Genomic DNA, 19,325 nt, shown 5'->3' with positions numbered 1-19,325 from the left:
ATTCTAACTAACTTTTTTATTTCCTTGTGGATACTTCAAGTATTCTTTTAAGATTATTTAATATTTGGAGAACCAGATACCATTACATTTCATATATAAATGGTAGAACAAAAAAAGATGTATTTGAAAACAATCTTTGTTTAATAATGCTAAGGTTCTGGAGTTCCCGTCATGGCGCAGAGGAAATGAATCCAACTAAGAACTATGAGGTTGCAGGTTTGATCCCTGGCCTCACTCAGTGGGTTAAGGATCTGGTGTTGCCATGAGCTGTGGTGTAGGCCAGTAGCTGTAGCTCATTAGACACCTGGCCTGGGAACCTCCACATGCAGTGGGTGCAGCCCTAAAAAGCTTAAAAAAAAAAAAGTGTTGATGTTGTTATGTAAGTCTAGGAAAGATTTAAAATTTGTTTTTACTTGAAAAATTTACTGTTTGTCACTTAGATAATGGGGATACATCTATAATTTGATCATCAGGAACAAGAAATAAAAATTCTTCTGTAGAGGCTCCAAAACTGAACCCTGTTTTGACAATGAAAATCATGACTTGGGCATATGTTTGTCATTTAGTTAGGGTTTGCTGAGCACACTAAAAGTTTTTTGTATTTTCACAAACTCAATATTAAGAAATCTGTGAAGTAAGAATGCAGATTCATAGATATCCCTCATACTTGAAATTAAATGTGTTTTAGGGAAAATATTTTTATTTACTTTAACTTTGAACAAAAAAAATACTGAGATGATTAGATATAACTTTTATTTTCAACAAGAACTTATAATTCATTTGTTTATAAGACAAGGTGAAATAAAAGGTAATATAACCACTCTTTAAAATATTAGATTGTATCAATAGTGACTTCGTAGAACTAAATGAGCTTATTATGTCCTAAAACATTAAAATTATCTTCCATATATTATGAACTGGCATTCAAACCCAGAGTTCTTATACATAAATTCCATATGTTAACAAAATTTATTATACATACATAGCTGTTGTGAATATATTTTAGAGGATCCCAACACATGTTCTTTTCTTGGTAAACAATGAGCATTATGACACATGAAGACAGTGAATAAGGGACATTAAGTCAGCTTTGATCCCATTATTCAGAAATCCATACAGAATAGGGTTAAGACAACAGGACATCATGCCTAGCAAGTGACAGATGCAATACACCAGTTTGAAGTGCCTGTTTGAAATCAGGTTATCATTGAAATCAGTCACCACGTGGAACAGGTGCAGAGGCATCCAGCTCACTGCAAACACTAGTATCAAGACGGTCAGTCTGTAGAAGACACTTCGAGACCGTTTTCTTAGTCTCATAATAGAACGGCTTACTCTCATCTCAGGAACATCTGAGTTTTCTTCTGGTTTCACCTCGAAGCAGGTGGGCACCCCTGGCATGAACTTATTGGATGGAGGGGGCTGGCTCTGCATGGAGCCCACCTTCCCTGGAGGCCTTCCTTCACGGCTCTCGAGGGCAGGTCCGGCTGGAGCTGGCCGCACACAGGCTGTTTTCTTGCTGTATCTCCTTCTGTGTCTTCGTATGAATGAGTAGGTCCATTTTGGGTGGTGGGAGAGCTTCGCCTGAGGTCCGCTCCTCTTGGCAGGCTGAAGAGTCAAGTTGATCATCTCGTTTTCTTCCAGCTTGCTGTCTTGACTGGACAACCCACAGCTTATGGTCCTGCAGACACTGGTATGACTCACGGTGAGACAGACCAAGGGCAGAATGTACTGAACAAGCAACAGAGAGATTGTAAAAGCAATTCTGTACGAATCAGATGGCCACGACTCAACACATAAATACCGGCTGCTCAGCCACGCTGAGCCAAAGCTTTCCTGGAGTTCCACGAGGCTGTGAAACACCGGGAGGGGAGAGCAAATGGCAAGGCCCAGCGTCCAGACTGTCGCAATCAGGAAGTAGCCATGGTTTGCTGTTAAATTATTGGACACAGGATGTTTTATCATGTGATACCTGACGATGGCAATTGATATTAAAATTAAGGTTGAAACCAGAACTGTCACACACTGAAGAAAAGGCATAATGTGACACATGACCTTGCCAAACATCCACTGATCCAGCAAGACAGAGGTCAGAGTGAAGGGTGAGCAAAAAAGCACAACCAAGATATCAGAGAAGGCCAAGTTCCCTATGAGGAAGTTGACAGTGGTTTTCTGATTTCGCTTCCTCATGACAGCCATCAAAATAAGGAGATTCCCCATGAAACCAAGAAGACTTACAAAGGTATAGAGTCCAATCAGAAAATACTGCAAGTCATCCACACTGCCTTTATAGTCCTCCCAGACAGGGAAACCAGAATTCCGAGTGGCCACAGTATTGTTCTCAGAGGCAAGTGTCTTGTTGTAATAATCTGGGATCTCTGAACCCATGTTGTACCCCTGGGTGGAATAAAAAGGCGCTAATTAGCCACCTGAAAAAACATGACTACTCTCCATTATCCACTGAGAAGGAACCAAAGGTGTACAGTCTGCTGCCATTACTTTAGTCACCTCCTAAAAAGGTAAGCGACATCTTTAACTGGCCCCAAGAACAAATATTAGCTGATAACAATTACTATAAGTTTAAATCTATCATCATTTCCATGGTGGGTTAAAACTGCAGAACTTGTTTTTGTTTTTTGTTTTTTTTTTAAAGCCACATCCTGTGCAGGCATATGGACACTCCCAGGCTACAGGTCAAATCAGAGCTACAGTTTTTTGCCTACACCACAGCCACAGCACTGAGGGATTTAAGCCACATCTTTGACCTATACCACAGCTCAAAGCAATGCTGGATCCTTAACCTACTGAGCCAGGCCAGGGATCAAACCCAAGCCTCAAGGATACTAGTCAGACTCATTTCTGCTGAGCTGCAGTGGGACCTCCTTGATTTTTTTGTTTTCACAGAAGGTTTTTTTTTTTTTTTTTTTTTTTTTTAATGTATGTTCCTGGCCTAGGGGTTGAATCGGAGTTGCAGTTGGGGCCTACACCACAGCCATAGCAACACCACATCTGAGACATATCTGTGATCTACACTGCAGCTTGCAGCAATGCCAGATCCTTAACCCACAGAAGGAGGCCAGGGATCAAACCTGAATCCAAAAGGAGACTATGTTGGGTCCTTAACACGCTGAACTAAAACAGAAACTCCTAGGACCTTGTTTTTTATTTATTTTTTTGTCTTTTGTCTTTTTAGGGCCGTGTCTGAGGCACATGGAGGTTCCCAGGCTAGGAGTCCAGTTGGAGCTGCAGCTGCAAGCTTACACCACAGCCACAGTAATGCTGGATCCTTAACCCACTGAGTGAGACCAGGGATTGAACACACAACCTCATGGTTCCTAGTCGGATTCGTTTCCACTGCTCCAGGAAGGGAACTCCATTTTTAATTTTATGTAGAAATACTCTAAAGGAAAGGAAAAGCAAACGTGGATAAGAACTTCAGGAGATCTGATTTACTAGAACTAATTAATAGTGTTCTCTAGTCAAGGTAAGTACTACATGTTGTTGTCTTATAATCTCACCTTAAACGTTCCTTCTTTCCTGACATCAATCAAGGTCAGACTTAAAAGTCACCTGCCCTACAGTATTCCTTGATCTATTCAGCTGAACATGACTCCTTTTGGAACCCCTGCATATTTTTTGTTCATAGCTGTCTGATGCTACAGGACACAATTTGTTTTGCCCTTCAGTGATCATAAAATCCAGTCTACCTTATTTATGTATAAGCAGTGGGAAAGCAGAAACTGTCCTCTACCATAAAACATGGCACAGTAACTTCACCATGGAAGGTGTTTAAATATTTACAGGAAAATGAAGAAAAAATAAATATTTATGGGAAAAGTAAAGTTCGAACAAAAATCGAGTTCATGAAGTCTTCAAATCTAAGCTTCTCAAGTATAGAGACACTAGCTCAGGATCTACGTGTATACAGTAGGCACTCAATAAATGTTTATCAAGTGGTACTACAGATACGAGACCATGATCCTATAAGGCAAAGTCATCTCATGACCAGCTCTCGGTCCTCTGAGCTGTTCATATTATTGTGAATTAAACTACTGAATGGTTGCTGCTGGTGTTTTATTTATTTATTTTTTGTATTTTTTAAAATTAGAGTTGATTTAAAATGTTGTGCCAATTTCTGCTGTACAAAAAAGTGACTCAGTCATACACACACACACATCCTTTTTCTCATACTATCTTCCATGGACACAATTCCCTGTGCTGTACAGTAGGATGCTGGTTTTCTTTAAGACAAAACTTACCAGAGTTCCTGTCGTGGCTCAGTGGTTAACAAATCCAACTAGGAACCATGAGGTTGTGGGTTCAATCCCTGGCCTTGCTCAGTGGGTTAAGGATCCTGCATTGCTGTGCCTGTGGTGTAGGCTGGCAGCTACAGCTCCCATTGGAGCCCTAGCCTGGGAATCTCCATATCCCGCAGGTGCGGCCCTAGAAAAGACAAAAAAGAGAAAAAAACAAACAAAAACCAAAATTTACCTGTTGATTTTTTAATTTAAAAATTGAAAATAGATTTCAACCTTAAAAGACTAAATAAATTCATATTGTTTCAGGAAGATATCAAAGCATAAATTAAATGTAGAAGTGAGACTAATACAGCATTCTGTAATAAGTTTTTTCATTTCAAGGAAATTAATAATGTAATATTAATACCACAATATTACTTATTTATTGCTACATATTAGAGATTGGACAGGATTGCCTAATGAACTACAAAATTACCTGTAATACATCAAAAAGAGACAAAGGAATGCCTCATTGCTGATATGGGGATAGTCTTAGTGGTCTGGATAGAAGATCAGACCACCCACCACAATCCCTTCAGTCAAAGTCCAATCCAGAGCAAGGATCTAACTCTTTTCAATTCAATGAAAGCTGAGAGAGAGGTGAGGAAGCTGCAGAAGAAAATTTGAAGCTTCTGGAGGTTGGATAACAATGCTGAAGGAAAGAAGCTGCCTCCATAACATAAAAGTACAAAGTGAACCAATAAATGATGATATAGAATCTGCAGCAAATTACTTACAAGATATAGCAAAGATATTCATGAGGTGGCTACATTACACAACAGATTTTCAGCATTGACCAAACAGCCTTGTAATGGAAGAAGATGTCATCTAGGATCTTCACAGTGATAGAGAAGTCAATGTCTGGCTTCAAACTTCAAAGGACAGGCTGACTCTCTTGTTAGGGGCTAATGCAGCTAAGTTGAAACCAGCACTTATTTACCATCTGAAAATACTAGGGCCTTTAAGAATTATGCTGAATCTACTCTGCCTGTGCTCTATAAATGAAACAACAAAGCCTGAAGAGCAGCACATCCATTTACAACATGGTTTACTGAATACTTTCAGCCCACTGTTGAGACCTACTGCTTAGGAAAAAAAAAGATGCCTTTCAAAATGTTACTGCTCTTGGACAAAGCCCCCAGTCACCCAAGGGCTCTGACAGGGATGTAAGAGATTAATGTTGTTTTCTTGTCTGCTAACTACAGCATCCACTCTGCAGCCCAGAAGTCAAGGAGTAATTTCATCTTGCAAGTGTTATTATTTAAGAAACACATTTTTTTGTAAGTCTATGGCTGCCATAGATAATGACTCCTCTGATGGATTAGGTAAAGTCAGTTGAAAAAGTTCTGGAAAAGATTCACCATTCTAGATGCCATTAAGAATATCTGTGATTCATGGGAAGGGGTTAAAATATCAACATAAACAGGAGTATGGAAGAAGTTGATTCCAACCTTCACGGATGGCTTTGAAGGGTTCAAGATTTCAGGGGAGGAAGGAACTGCAGATGTGGTGGAAACAGCAAGACAACTAGAATCAGAAGTGGAGCCTGAAGATGTGACTGAGTTGCTGCATCTCATGATAAAACTTTAACGAGTGTAGAATTACTTCTTAGGGAAGAGCAAAGAAACTGGTTTCTTGAGCTAGAATCTACTCCTGGTGAAGATGCTGTGAAGGATGCTGAAATGACAAGAGAGGATTTAGAATCTGGCATAAACTTAGTTGATAAGACAGCAGAAGGCTTTGAGAGGATTGACTCCAATTTAAAAAGAACTTCTACTGTGGGTAAAATACAATCAGACAGGCTTTCGTGCTACAGAGAAATCATTCCTGAAAGGAACAACTGATGCAGCCAACTTCAGTGTTGTCTTAGTTTAAGAGATTACATCAGCTGCCCCAACTTTCAGGTACCACCAGCCTGATAGTTAGCAGCCTCAACTTTGAGACAAGACTCCCCACACCAGCAAAAAAGGTTTATGACTCAATGAAGGCTTGGATGATGGTAACATTTCTTAGCAATAAAGTACTTTTTAGAGTCCCTGTTGTGGTGCAGTGGAAGTGACTCTGACTAGCATCCATGTGGATTCGGGTTTGATCCCTAGCCTTGCTCAGTGGGTAGGGAATCCAGCATTGCTGTGAGCTATGGTGTATGTAGCAGATGCAGCTCGGATCCACCATTGCTGTGGCTATGGTGTAGGCCAGCAGCTGCGACTCCAATTCAACCCCTAGCCTGGGAAATTCCATATGCCAAGAGTGCGGCCCTAAAAAACAAACAAACAACAACAAAAAAATTACTTTTAAATTAAGGTATGAATATTGTTTTTAAAGACAGAATGCTATTGCACATTTAGATTATAGTATGGTGTAAACACACCTTTTATATGCACTGGGAAACCAAAAACTCATGTGACTTGCCCAATTGCAATGACTTGGAGCCAAATCAGCAGCATCTCTGAGGTCTGCTCATAAATATTTTTATTGATAAAGGCTATCACATAGCAACAGAAAACTTAAATAGTAAAAATGACTTACAGCATTTTTTATTTAAATGAAAAAGTACACCAGATGGCACCATTGATCACTGATAACTTTTCTATTTTATGCACACAAATACTGGCTTCATTAAATAATAAAACCACTGACTTGTTAGTAAGCAAGGAAAAAAATGCCCCCTCAAGTATTCACTGGACACAGGAAAAATTGAGGGCAACACTTCTTTCCTTCCCTAAACAACACTAATTTACACATAATTTTCAAGGAGGTTCCTTTCTCTAGTAACTAAGAAAATGAGTTGTTTCTTCCTTTATTCATTCAACTAGCATTTACGGAACATCTAATACACTAGGCGCTTTGCAAGACTCTGGTGGATAAGGTGCTTTGCAAGGCTCTGACTCATATAGGTGCCATGTGAGGAATATTCTGAGAACTTAATTCAAGGTTCCCACCAATAATTACAGACTGCAATGACTGATATATAAAAGGCTCTGGGTGATGGATGATGGCTGACTGAACAAATGAATAAATGAATGAACAGCATTCTTCTGATGGTCAGCGATGTTTTTTTTTTAACTACAGCCTGAACACTTGCATTGTCGGGGATCAACGATGAATATTTATGTGTACCTATTGACAGACTGATAAATTATCACTTCCCCTTATGCTTTTCTCTCACCTAACATTCGTTCATTCATTCATTCATTCATTTTATTCTGGCGTAACTACATGGTTAAACTTCCCCTATTTTCCTGTAGCCCAGCCACACACAGAACACCTAATATGGTGCTCTTCACGAAAGGAGCAGTCTGCCAATCTTTGCTCTGGTGGGTGACCCCTTACAACTGCATAATGGATATTGCAAAAATGGGGGGGGGCGGTTAATAGGGGAGGCCAAGCCGTTCCTTCAAAAGTGCCTCCTTGTAGCCAAGGGACATTTGAAACATATGAAAATTCTGTCCAATAAGATTCAAGTCTTTGTTTTCTTAAGATCGAAAAATCTGGAGTTCTCTTGTGGCACAACAGAAAAGAACCTAACTAGTAACCATGAGGTTTCAGGTTTGATCCCTGGCCTCGCTCAGTGGCTTTGGGATCCGTTGTTACCATGAGCTTCGGTATAGGTTGCAGATTCAGCTTAGATCCCACATTGCTGTGGCATAGGCTGGTGGCCTGGGAACCTCCATATGCCATGTGTACACTCCCAAAAAGAAGAAAAGAAAAAGGAAAAAGGAAAAAGAAAGATCGAAAGATCTACGGTAGAGGCATAACTTTAAAATGAAAGGAAAAAAGCACACAGGATTTCTTTCCTGAAACTTACCCCTTCACTTTTTTTTTTTCCCCTGAAAAGCACAAAAGGCAAGCCTATCATGGGAATGTAAATCTCTTTAATAACCACCTGCATTTCAACAAGTGTTACAAGGAAAGTTGTACCATTTCATGCAGCCCAAGCATTTTATCCATAATAAAAGTCATGTTAAATGTGAACTTCTCTTCATCCCATATCACTAGAGAAATTATGAAACAGAGACTGTTTAAAAAAAGAAATATTATTTTAGAAGAAATCTGATATTGACTTATGAAACCTCTGCAATGCCTAATTGTGAGATTTTGTTCTTCTCTTTTATACCTCGTTTTTAAAGCCCTTGCCCTCAGAATTCCCGGGCTGAAACATTAAACTTAAATTCTCAAAGTAAAAAGTGAAAAAAAATTCAAGCTCTTGGTCAAACTGTGGTGACTCAAAAAAAAAAAAAAAAAAAGAGAGAGAAAGAAAAGAAAAGAAAAAAGCAATGTCTTATAAAGACATATTTAGTTATATTGTAATTTATGTGACACCAAGATGAAAGGAATCTTGAGAACAGACTTTAGATATGCTAATTAAATAATTCTTAAAAAAAGAATGATGAGAAGAATGGCCAGGAACTTGGACGACTGAGCTTATACTTTTAAATAAGGTCGCTTTGTTAGGGTCATTTCCTGCCTTATGAAAATGCACATCTTCTAAAAAAGGATGCCAATCACACAAAAGAAGAAAAGACATGTAATTTTCTTTTTTTTTCCCCTCTAGCAAAGCTAAAATGTCAACCATGCCTACTTTGCTGCCATCTGGAAAAATGGCGAGATTCCATGTTCTCAAATATTCCTACGATTTATTCCTAAAGCCAAAATCTGGAAAAATTAGGATCCGAAATTTGAATCAGCTCCGCTCAGCTGATAAAGACGCAGGCACTTGCCACGCTCTCCCCAATTCTAATGGCAGTTTTTCTACTGGGAGAAATCTGAAATCTACAATTGCCTTGGGAGTGCAGATTCCGCTGGGAGCGCCTCAGGCGACTTCAACGTCCACCCCGATGTCTCCGGGCTTCGAACCAACAGGATGGGTTCAGTCCATTTAAAAGGAACCTAAAGGTCCGCGAGATGGGGAGAAATACCGGGTTTCGGAACTCAAGGCGCAGAGCCGTGTTAGGGCGCCCGTCCCCGACCGCAGACCTGGGCTCACAGCTTCCCTGTCGCCGGCATCATTGGGCAGCGCGGCAGGTGCAGGGCGCCGCAGACCCAGCCGGGACCCCATACCCCACTGGCCCGCCTCCCAGGGGACCCCGGCCCTCTCTTCCAGCTCGGCTCTGCGCGCCCACCCGGGGGCGCCTGTTTCGCAGCTCCTCCGGGTCTCTCCGCGGTCTCTCCACGCCGTACAGTGGCGGACCCCGCCACCAGCTCTACCCCTTCCCGACCTCGATGCTCCCCGAGCCCCCCCCCCCCCCCGGGCGACCCTACCTGCGGGTGAACGAGGAGAGGCGGAGGATGGAGTACCCAGTCTCCCGGGCCACCTGCCGAGGCCGCGCGGGAACGTGTGTTTCGGGGCCGGCGTGGGCGCGGCGCCTTCACAGCTCCTGCGCCCAGGGGACGCTTCAAGGCCACGTTTTCTCTTTTTTCGGAGAAATAATAACAATAAAAACCTGAACCAAAGCAGGGTGCTGCTCTCTCGCACCTTCCGGAGTGAGATGGGGAGGCGCCTGGGCTGAGGTTGGCTTGACCTGCAGGGATGCGGGGCCGCGGGGTGGGTGGCGAGACGCCCCCGCGAAGCAGGGACTGGTTCCTCTTGGAGCCGCAGAGAGAGGCGTGGGCGCGGGCTGGGGGTGATGGGGCTGGACCCACGGTTCCTGGGGCTGCGCTGGGCTTCGCGAGGATGTAAGAGAGGACGAGGTGGAAAAAGTTGTAGGTTAAAAAGCAAAAACAAACAAAACTTGTCCTCCCCTTTCTACTCTATGAAATCTCTATTCCTAATGCCTCCAAATTTGTATAGCACACCCTTGCCTTATTTTTAGTTATTACTTGTCAGGTACTTTAGGCTGTGTGTGTGTGTGTGTGTGTGTGTGTGTGTGTGTGTGACACAGAGAGAGAGAGAGAAGGGAGAAGAGATTGGGGATGAAATGTATACAATCCTCTGTGCCTCCGCCCCGTAATTTAAACGGCTTATTCTTCCAGCCTTCCTCAAAAGGCTGGTTCCAGAGTTAATGATGAGGAACCTTGAAGATGTAGAAACAAAGAATAGCTGTTGGGCTGGGCAAGGTAATAATTTAGACTATAAATCCCCCTTGTAGCAGAATCCACAGAATCACCTAACTCCCAGTTCCCTGAAAGATAACGGATAAAAACCCCACATGTTCCTAGGTTGTTTTTACAGGAAATAGACACCCCCCCCTTCCACCCCTCCAGATGAAAACTGCTAACCACAAGCACAGAGACCCTGGACCAGTTGAAACTAGACTGTTGATGCTTGAAACTTCACCTGATGCCAACCAATCTGAGAATTTTCCAAGAGCTGACACACACTTTGCAGCCCCTTCCCTGGAACTGCATGAGCTGCTCATTGCCTTTGCTTGGTGCCCTGAACTAAACACTGTACTTTAATTCACTGCAACCTGGAATCAGTAGCTTGGCTTTACTGAACGCAGGCCAGCTGACCCACGTTTGGTTCTGTAGCAGATAGAGGTCCACATGTCTTTGACCATAGCCCCACCCAAGAAAGGATGTATTAATTGCACACCTTTTCTTTTCTTGCAGCACCTGAGGTGTATAGAAGTTCCCTGAGCTAAGGATTGAACATGAGCCTCCAGTGCAACCACAGCTGTGGCAATGCCAGATCCTTAACCCACTGCACCGGGCTGGGGATTGGACCAGAGCCACAGCAGCAACCTGAACCTTTGCAGAGACAACACTCATCCTTAATTTGCTGCACCAAAATGGGAACTACTAATTGCACACTTTAAAATTGAAGAATGGTTATGTGACAGTCACAGCATCACGTATGCGGTGATGAGTGCAATCCCGTGGGACAAGTACTCTATAAACTGGAGAGGACTGGTGCATAAAATCTATTTTCTGGGGGCAGCACCCACTAGCTCTTAGCACAGAAGTCACCGAAAAAGTCTTGTGGTCTTTATCTGTTGAATTTTAGCATTTGATACTTAAGGGATCTGTATAGATTGCTGTTTTATCTGCCAGGAGTCATCCAAGAGCCTTTAAATACCCCAGTGTATCTGGTTCCCATTTCATGCCTCACTGTTCTAACACAATAGGCCGTTTGAGCTGATCTGTGGGCTATGCAGTGGATGCAAGGAAGGAAGTGTCTAGAAGGGCTGCCTGGTGAGAAGAGAAAGCTTGGTTCTCGGACTTTCTTAACTCCAGCATCTGTACGGTGACGCGCCACACCCTCCACGTATGTTTCTACCCTTCCATGCCATGCCCAGTTACAATACACCTGGCTTCCAAGTGCACATTGGCTTTAAAACAACTTCCAAGTGAAGCCCATTGTGACTATTGCCCACAAGGGATAAATTTCCCCCCTTCTCCCTCTTAAGTTCTTGCAGCTGGACCAATGATAAAATTGAGGCAAGACAGGTGAACAGGAGAAAAAGAAACAAAAATTAATTCATGTGCATAGAGGTGTCCTAAAAATGAGAGCAGGGGCCAAAGCTGGCAGCTTTTACACCTTTTAGACAAAGAAACAACGCATTTGTGAAGAATTGACAGGACAAAGGAATTTACACTTTGGGTGTTTAATTAGGGAGGAACCTAAACAGAGTTTGGGGTTAGGGTGGGAAAGTAAAGTAACAAGGTGTATTCATACAGGCTTCTCACCCCAGATTTCCCACCTCTGATGGTAAGGCTGTAGGGAGGGCACCTTCCATACAGTAGGTTTATTTCTGTGTTTAGGGAGTCAGAGGAGAGGGTCAGACTGCTCTTCTTGCACTGGTCATTTCGTAAGTGACTTTAACTCAAAATAATGCATATGCCATTGTGGGATATTTGGGGATGTCCTACCCTTATCCCTATACCATCTTTCAAAAAAAAATATACAACTAGTCTATGCTACAAGCTTTTGCATATTAAAAGTATAAGATGGATTGTAATTCTTTCTTTTCCAGAATTTTTTTTTTCTTTTGATGACATGAACCCTGAGGTTGAAGTAACTATTATTACACATATATTTGAGATGAAGATTTTGGTTAACTCACCTTTTCTCTTCTCATCTCTCTCTCCCTATTTCTCTCTCTCTCTCTCTCTCTCTCTCTCTCACACACACACACACACACACACACACACACACGTCTCAAATATATAGTCAGAATTTCTTCTTTATATATTATATACATGTTTGATAGCCATGGAGAGAACACATTATTAGGAATACTTTTTTTTTCATTTGTTTGTTTAGGGGCGAATAGGAGGCATATGGTTATACCCAGGCTAGGGGTCTAATCGGAGCTGTAGCAGCTTGGCCTATGCCACAGCAACTCGGGATCCGAGCTGCGTCTGGGACCTACTCCACCACTCACAGGAAGGCCAGGGATCGAACCTATGTCCTCATGAATACTAGTCAAGTTCGTTAACCACTGAGCCATGATGGGAACTCCAGAAATCCTTTTTTTTGAATAAGTTGTGAATTTGAAAATTCTAACAAAATGCTACATAAAGAGGAAGATAAGTGTGCTTAGATCTTCAAATTTTCCAGGAGGGATTCAAGACTAATCATCATTCTTTTTAGAACATAATAGAGTAATTTTATTTCTATTTGATGGAGTAACATTCAAGCAAAGGGGAAAATACCCCTGGGAACAGAAATAGTAATGTCCACCTCTGCTTTATGTCTTTCTTCCACTGACAATTTATAAAATGTTCATTTGGGAAATTAAGTTGGATTTTATGTGTGTTACAAAATTAAACTGGCTGTTTTCCAGTTCCCATGGTTCTTTATCAGTTATAGAAGAAAAGCGTTATCTATAAAGGTAAAGGTTAAAAATTACTTGGGATGCCTAGACAAATTATTGAATAATAAAACACTTTCCAGACAATGCCTGGGGTGACATTTCTCTGAGGAATACCTGTTGTTTTTGTCAAAGTTATTGCTGTATTTTAATAACAGTTACCATTTGTGAAGGACAATTACTGCAGTACTTTGATATAATCTCAAATGATATGTGATCTCGAATTTCAGTTGTAGGAGTAGTGGAAGTAAGTAAACTTAAAGAAAATAGTATTGTCTTGTGTGTTTCATTTTTTCCTCTGAGAACTTTTGTTATATTTATTAAGCGTAAACATTTTTTTGTTTACGGTTTCTATCACAATAAATCTGAATATTTAATTCTTAAGAGGTATGGTAAAGGCCATTTCTGTGTGTTAAATTTTTTTTTTTGTCTTTTCTAGGGCCGCTCCTGGGACATATGGAGGTTCCCAGGCTAGTGGTCTAATCAGAGCTGTAGCACCGGCCTACACCAGAGCCACAGCAAAATGGGATCCGAGCTATGTCTGCAACCTACACCACAGCTCATGGCAACACTGGATCCTGAACCCACTGAGCAAGGCCAGGGATTGAACCTGCAACCTCATGGTTTCTAGTCAGATTCGTTAACCACTGAGCCATGACGGGAACTCCTAAAAATATTTTTATGATGCGTTTCTTTGGAATCAAAGTAGTGTGTTATATAATTAATATTTGGGACTTAAAACAAGAAACTAACTTTTAATGGTGAAATACATGCAATTTTTTAAGTAACAAAAGCTACTTTTAAAAAAGCTAACACTAAATATTTGCATGCATAGTGTCCTTTCCCCAGGGAATTCAGTGATAATTTTGAGGTGCTAACGGGGAACTATAAACATTTTATTACCTTCTTCTGAAAAGAACTATGCTACTTAAGCAAAACTTTTTCTTTTTGATTCTCTAATGATTAAACCATTAAATATAAAGCAGTGACTGATTCTAGAGAGAGTATACAGTTCTTTCTTAAAGTAATTTTTCATGTTAAAAATAGATACACACTTACATGCAAAATACGTGTATAGTTACGCAATCACATATCACACATTTATTTGTATAATGGTTGTTTGTCAGAACAGATGGATTGCAGCCAGGTTTTATTCCACATGAATGGTGTGGCTTTAGACAAAAACACTTGATCTTTTTAGTCTTTCTTTGTCTATAAAATGAGATGTTTTAATCAGCAGGTCTGAAGCCCCCTTTGAGCTCTGAGTACCTATGACTTTATGCCATTAGCAAGCACACATTACTGACATATGGGTAGAAAAATAACTTTTTTGGGTCTTCAGAAAAATTTGATGGTCATAAGCATTGTTTGTTTCCCCTCCATATTAGGAAAAAGAGAAAAAGAAGAAAGCAATATAATTGATAAAGTTCCCACTCACTGCACATTCTATACCCTGACTGGTAGGTAATAACTATATAATGATACTTGATTCATTCTTTTAAAAAATTGCAAGTGTCTTACAGTGACTAATTCTGTAGGTAATTGCATTATTCAAAATTGTTTATTACAAAACATATAAAGAGAACAAGGATTTTTGGAGACGTGGTATCCTGTCATGTAAATTCACATATGGGTCATATATTCTTCCCTTTGGTAGATTAAAATTCCTTTCAAAAAGTGTTGTTGATAAATATCACCTCATTATTATTTTAAGATACATTTCTATTTCTTCACTCATTTTTCATGGTATTTTAAATCTAGTTATTAGTCTAAATATAGTTTTGCTATATTTAAGTGGAAATGAAAGGGAAACAGTTTATTTATTCACTCTTGGCATGTCAGTTTGTTTTGAGTGGTCTTTAAAAAGGATGTTTAGAGAACTGTTCAAAGCATAAACTCAGAATCAAAAGTAGATATGGTCAAATAACATGCTCTTTATAAATGTATCTGTTGCCATATTTTGTTGTGCTCATGGGTAACTCAGCTTTTAAAAGTATATTATTTAGCAGGTAGAAACATGCATGAGACACATTCTCTATTAGATATCTTATGCATTTTCAAAGGCAGTGAGTTCTGGAGTGCCTGTTGTGGCTTAGCAGGTTAAGGACATGACGTTGTCTCAGTGAGGATGTGGGTTCAGTCCCTGGCCTCCCTCAGTGGGTTAGGGATCAGATACTGCCACAAGCTGCAGCATAGTTTGCAAATGGAGCTCAGATCTGGTGTTGCTATGGCTATGGCATAGGCCTGTAGCTGCAGCTCAGATTCGACCCCTAGCCCAGGAACTTCAATATGCCTTGGGTGTGGCTGTAAACAAACAACTAAGACAGTGAGTTTCGGTTCTCAAGCTTACACTTAATGGGGAAAGCAGAATCAATGCATAAGAAAATCCAAAAATATTTTACAAATCAATAGGAGTATAGTAGTAATATGTATGGATGTATATAATGTGTTATGTATATGTATAAAAATTATAATAATCCATCATAGCTACAAATGCTGAAGTTTTTTTTTTAATGTTTGGGATGAAAAAATGGGCTTGATCTGTGATGTTCATAATTTGCATAATCCTATCCTATTTCTTGTTCTTCGATCCTTCAACAAAACAGTTTTCAGTACCGTATTATATACCAGAGATTATTCTAGGCCCTGAGTTTTGAGAGGTGAAAAAGATAGTCATTGCCTTCCAGAGATCACAGTAGTGCAGTAGATTGTGTGAATATGTGGTTGATTGCAGTGTAGAGTGATAAATTCTGAGTTAGAAGTAAACTCAGAGTGCAGTAGGAATATTAATGAGTGAAGACTCAGACTTTGGAGGGATATGGGAAGATGTAGAGAGGGAAGGCTTCCTGGTTGAGGAGACACTTGACCTAAAGTTTGAAGAACTGAGAAAGTTAATCCACTAGAAGGAGGAGATGGACTAGTGGAGAAACAGCATATAGATGATTAAACAGTGACATTCAAAGATGTGCAAATAGTTCAGTCTGACTGAAGTGTATTTGGAAGGGGTAGAGATTGATACCAAAAATGTTGGCTCGAAGGACTTTGTTTACATTTTACTTGAAGGATCCTGAGAGCAACTGAATAATTTAAGCTGGGCAATGACATCACTGGAGGGCTGTGACAGCAGCTGGTAGCAGAGAGGCCAAGTAGTAGAGAAATAAGTAGAGCCTGATGGCTGTAAAAGAACATGCTTAAGAGGTATTATGGGGTGATATCAATGGGAATGTGTGACCAACTTCCACCCAACCCATTGAATTTCAGACCAACTGAATTTGAGAGTGTGACGAAGGGAAATACTGAGAAAAATCTTCAGGTTTCGGCTTGAGGTGTAGAGGTGATGAACCTGCCTTGGAACAGGTCTGCCAGCTGTGAGGCACTTCTGCCAAGGAAACCTGAAAGAGGGCTATATTTTACATGGAGATTTAAGATTACAAATGCACAAGTGGGTTATTGATGGCAGAGGGTGTGATTCTGCTTGAAAGAAAGAAATAGATTGAGAATGAGATCTCTGGCAAATTTGGGAATATCAGGGCCAGTCAGGGAAGAGACAGGACCACAGAAGGCAGGACACACAAGCTTTATCTTGTACAGGCTTGAATGACAGGGAAGTTTCTCCCAGCAAGAGACCTTCCAGAGACAATGGTGTGGACTAACACTAGGAAGAGGGTGGTAGAAGGAAACCCCGGGGGGAAGAAGGTAACAGTGTGGGCATCAGTGTCTAGGTAATATCACTCAGCAGCCAGATGGGGAGACTTGCTCAGTGCTCTGAAGGGCAACAGTAGGTGCATGTCTTTTATGGTTACAGGGTGTGCCCTATCAATGTTTAGCAGATGTTGGGCACAGTCACAGAGTATGTAAAGTAGGTGGGATTATAAGGCTAAAATATGTATTTTTTTGGACTTTATTTATTTATTTATTTTGTGCTTTGTAGGGCCGCACCCATGGCATATGGATGTTTCCAGGTTAGGGGTCTAATCGGAGCTACAGTTGCCGGCCTATGCTAAGCCACAGCAACACCAGATCTGAACCGAGTCTGCAACCTACACTACAGCTCACAGCAATGCAAGATCTTTAACCCACTGAGTGAGGACAGGGATCAAACCCATAACCTCATTGTTCCTAGTCAGATTCATTTCTGCTGCACCATGACAGGAACCCCTTGGATTGCATTTAAAGTAGATGTGTAAGAATGTAATTGCAAAGAGCAAATCTGACTCCACATTGAGTCCCTTTCTTTTACTTTAACCTTTGTGCTCTATTGCTTCTGCCTCAAGTTAAGAATGCTGCCCATAGCCTGAAATATACAGCAGAGCCCATTCTCAAGGCTCTTTAAAGGTATAGCACTTTTCTATTCACACAGAGATAAAATGCTGTAGAACAGAGAATATTTGTCTTGTTGGAGGTTTACAGAAACGTAGTGACCTGACCTCTGTGGACAGCTGCAAAAATGCAGGATTCTGATATCAAGAAGTTTGCAACAACCAACCACCCTTCTCCCTCACCTTGCCTTGAAAAATGCTCAGCTGAAACCCTCTGGAAGAGTTTTTGTGGGCACAAGCCACCCGTCTCCTGCGGTAAACCTTTCTCTGCTCTCAACTCCAATGTTTCAGTTTTGTTTGGTCTTACTGTTCCTTGGGCATGGAAATCTATGTTCAGTAACAAGAATTTGAGAATGGTCTGGTGCGATGTTGGTGTCCTGACCTGCTGTGAGGAAGTGAATACTCTAGGGGACATTTTAGGCCACCACACAGGAGCCACTTCTGGCCCATTGATATAAGAGGGTCCAAGGTGAAGACCACCCAAGGAGGAGATGGAGACAGAAGACCCTGAGGAAGGAGGCTGAGGAACAGCTCAGAAGCAATGAGAACCATCTGAAGTGTATGTAGATCCTGAAGTCAAAATAAAGAAGACTCCAGGAGAGGTTGGTCAAGAGAGTTACATGCAACATGAAGAAATAACATCAGAATAGTGTCCACTGGTTTAGTCAATGATGTCCCAGGCAGAAGCGGGTTCAAGTGGGCCATGGAGGGAGCTGTGGGAGGACAGTAAGTGTACCTCAGTCTTGAAGGAGCGACCAGGAGAGAGAAGGGCGCTAGAGAAACTATGGCCAGGGTAAGGAAGGTATCATGAGGAAGAGTGGGCAATTTTGTCTTCTTTTTGTTTTCAGTGTTGAGCCAAGGAAAGTGAATTGTTGTGTTATATTATGGTTGTGTAACAAACCTTCTAGAACTTATGGGAAAAACAGCTCCTGGATTCTATGCTTGTGGATTGAGTGGGTCAGGACCTCAGGACAGCACAAGGGTGATGGCTTGTCTCTGTCTGTGGTGTCTGGGCTATCAAGGGAAAGACTGAGGGGGTTAATGTGGTGGGCAATATGGTGCCTGTAGCTGGATTAGCGGGGCTGGAGCAGCCACGGCCAAAGGAGCAAGGTGAAAGGGAGTAATTACCCCATGGCTCTACTCCTTTCAGAAGGAAGGAGTCCACTGAGGTTGAGGGCCCGAGGTGGCATGCTGGTGGAGAGGGGTGGCAATCTGAGATAGCTCCAAAGAGGAGAGGTATTGGGAGAGACCCAAGCCCAAGAATTTCTGAGTACTATTTAAGGCTCAGCTGAGGTCTTAAATGTGTAGGTGCAGTTGAGTTCTTTCCACCAAGAGCATTTTAGGGAACTTTAACTCTTGCTGAAGAAATTCATCAGAAGACCAATAAAGTAATTACAGTGGATAAATTCTGGTAGTAAATATAGTAACAGACTTTTATCTAGATAATTATTGACTCATGGAATTTAAAGGGCTAGACCATAAAGTTCCATTTTTTTTTTTTTTTTTTTAGATAATAAAACTAAGATCTACAGAAATTTAATGAGTAGATCCTATTTCTCTGTTTAAGTGATGGAACGAACCTATTGCCCAAAAGAACATGAGGTTTTCATTAGTTTAATTCCCCTAGCCATGGTTTATAGATTCAACTATTGTGAAACTTCAGGAGGAAATATACAAGAGGCAAAAAAAATTCTCTCTCTATAGCAAACGTGAGGTTTTATCTAGTTTGCATCCCAAATAGGAAGTATGCAGCTGACTGTTGACTTAAGAGGAGAAAAAAAAAAAAAAAAAGAAAGGATCTTTAAACACAGAGCTTCTCTTTATCACAGTTGAGGAAGTCAGATGACTCTTTAACACATATTTCTAAGCAACTCTGATTACTTTATTTCAAATATTCCGTGAGATTACATTAAAAGAGCATCTTACATTGTATTTAGTTATTATACTATGCT

General features: G+C 41.0%; 1 protein-coding gene across 2 annotated transcripts; it reads right to left on the bottom strand.

Moving 5' to 3' along the window:
- NPY5R (neuropeptide Y receptor Y5) lies at positions 738 to 10,168 on the bottom strand. Of its 2 annotated transcripts, none has more exons than XM_003129011.4 (2): positions 9,561 to 10,160; positions 738 to 2,397 (listed from the first exon to the last, which is right to left on the bottom strand). In XM_003129011.4, the coding sequence occupies exon 2, from the start codon at positions 2,386 to 2,388 to the stop codon at positions 1,048 to 1,050; it is 1,341 nt and encodes a 446-aa protein (XP_003129059.1). In that variant the 5' UTR covers positions 2,389 to 2,397; positions 9,561 to 10,160; the 3' UTR covers positions 738 to 1,047. The 2 variants fall into 2 exon arrangements, 1 of the variants encoding a protein (XP_003129059.1); XR_002346654.1 differs by lacking the exon at positions 738 to 2,397 and adding an exon at positions 6,558 to 9,188 and having other exon boundaries at positions 9,561 to 10,168.

Source organism: Sus scrofa, chromosome 8 (genome assembly GCF_000003025.6).
Source record: "Sus scrofa isolate TJ Tabasco breed Duroc chromosome 8, Sscrofa11.1, whole genome shotgun sequence".
Taxonomy (NCBI): Eukaryota; Metazoa; Chordata; class Mammalia; order Artiodactyla; family Suidae; genus Sus; species Sus scrofa.
The sequence above is the reverse complement of the archived record's forward strand: the minus strand, read 5'-3'. Positions and strand labels throughout refer to the sequence as shown.

Excerpts from the sequence above, each read along its gene's own strand:
- NPY5R (XM_003129011.4), bottom strand. The coding sequence starts at position 2,388 with ATGGGTTCAGAGATCCCAGATTATTACAACAAGACACTTGCCTCTGAG.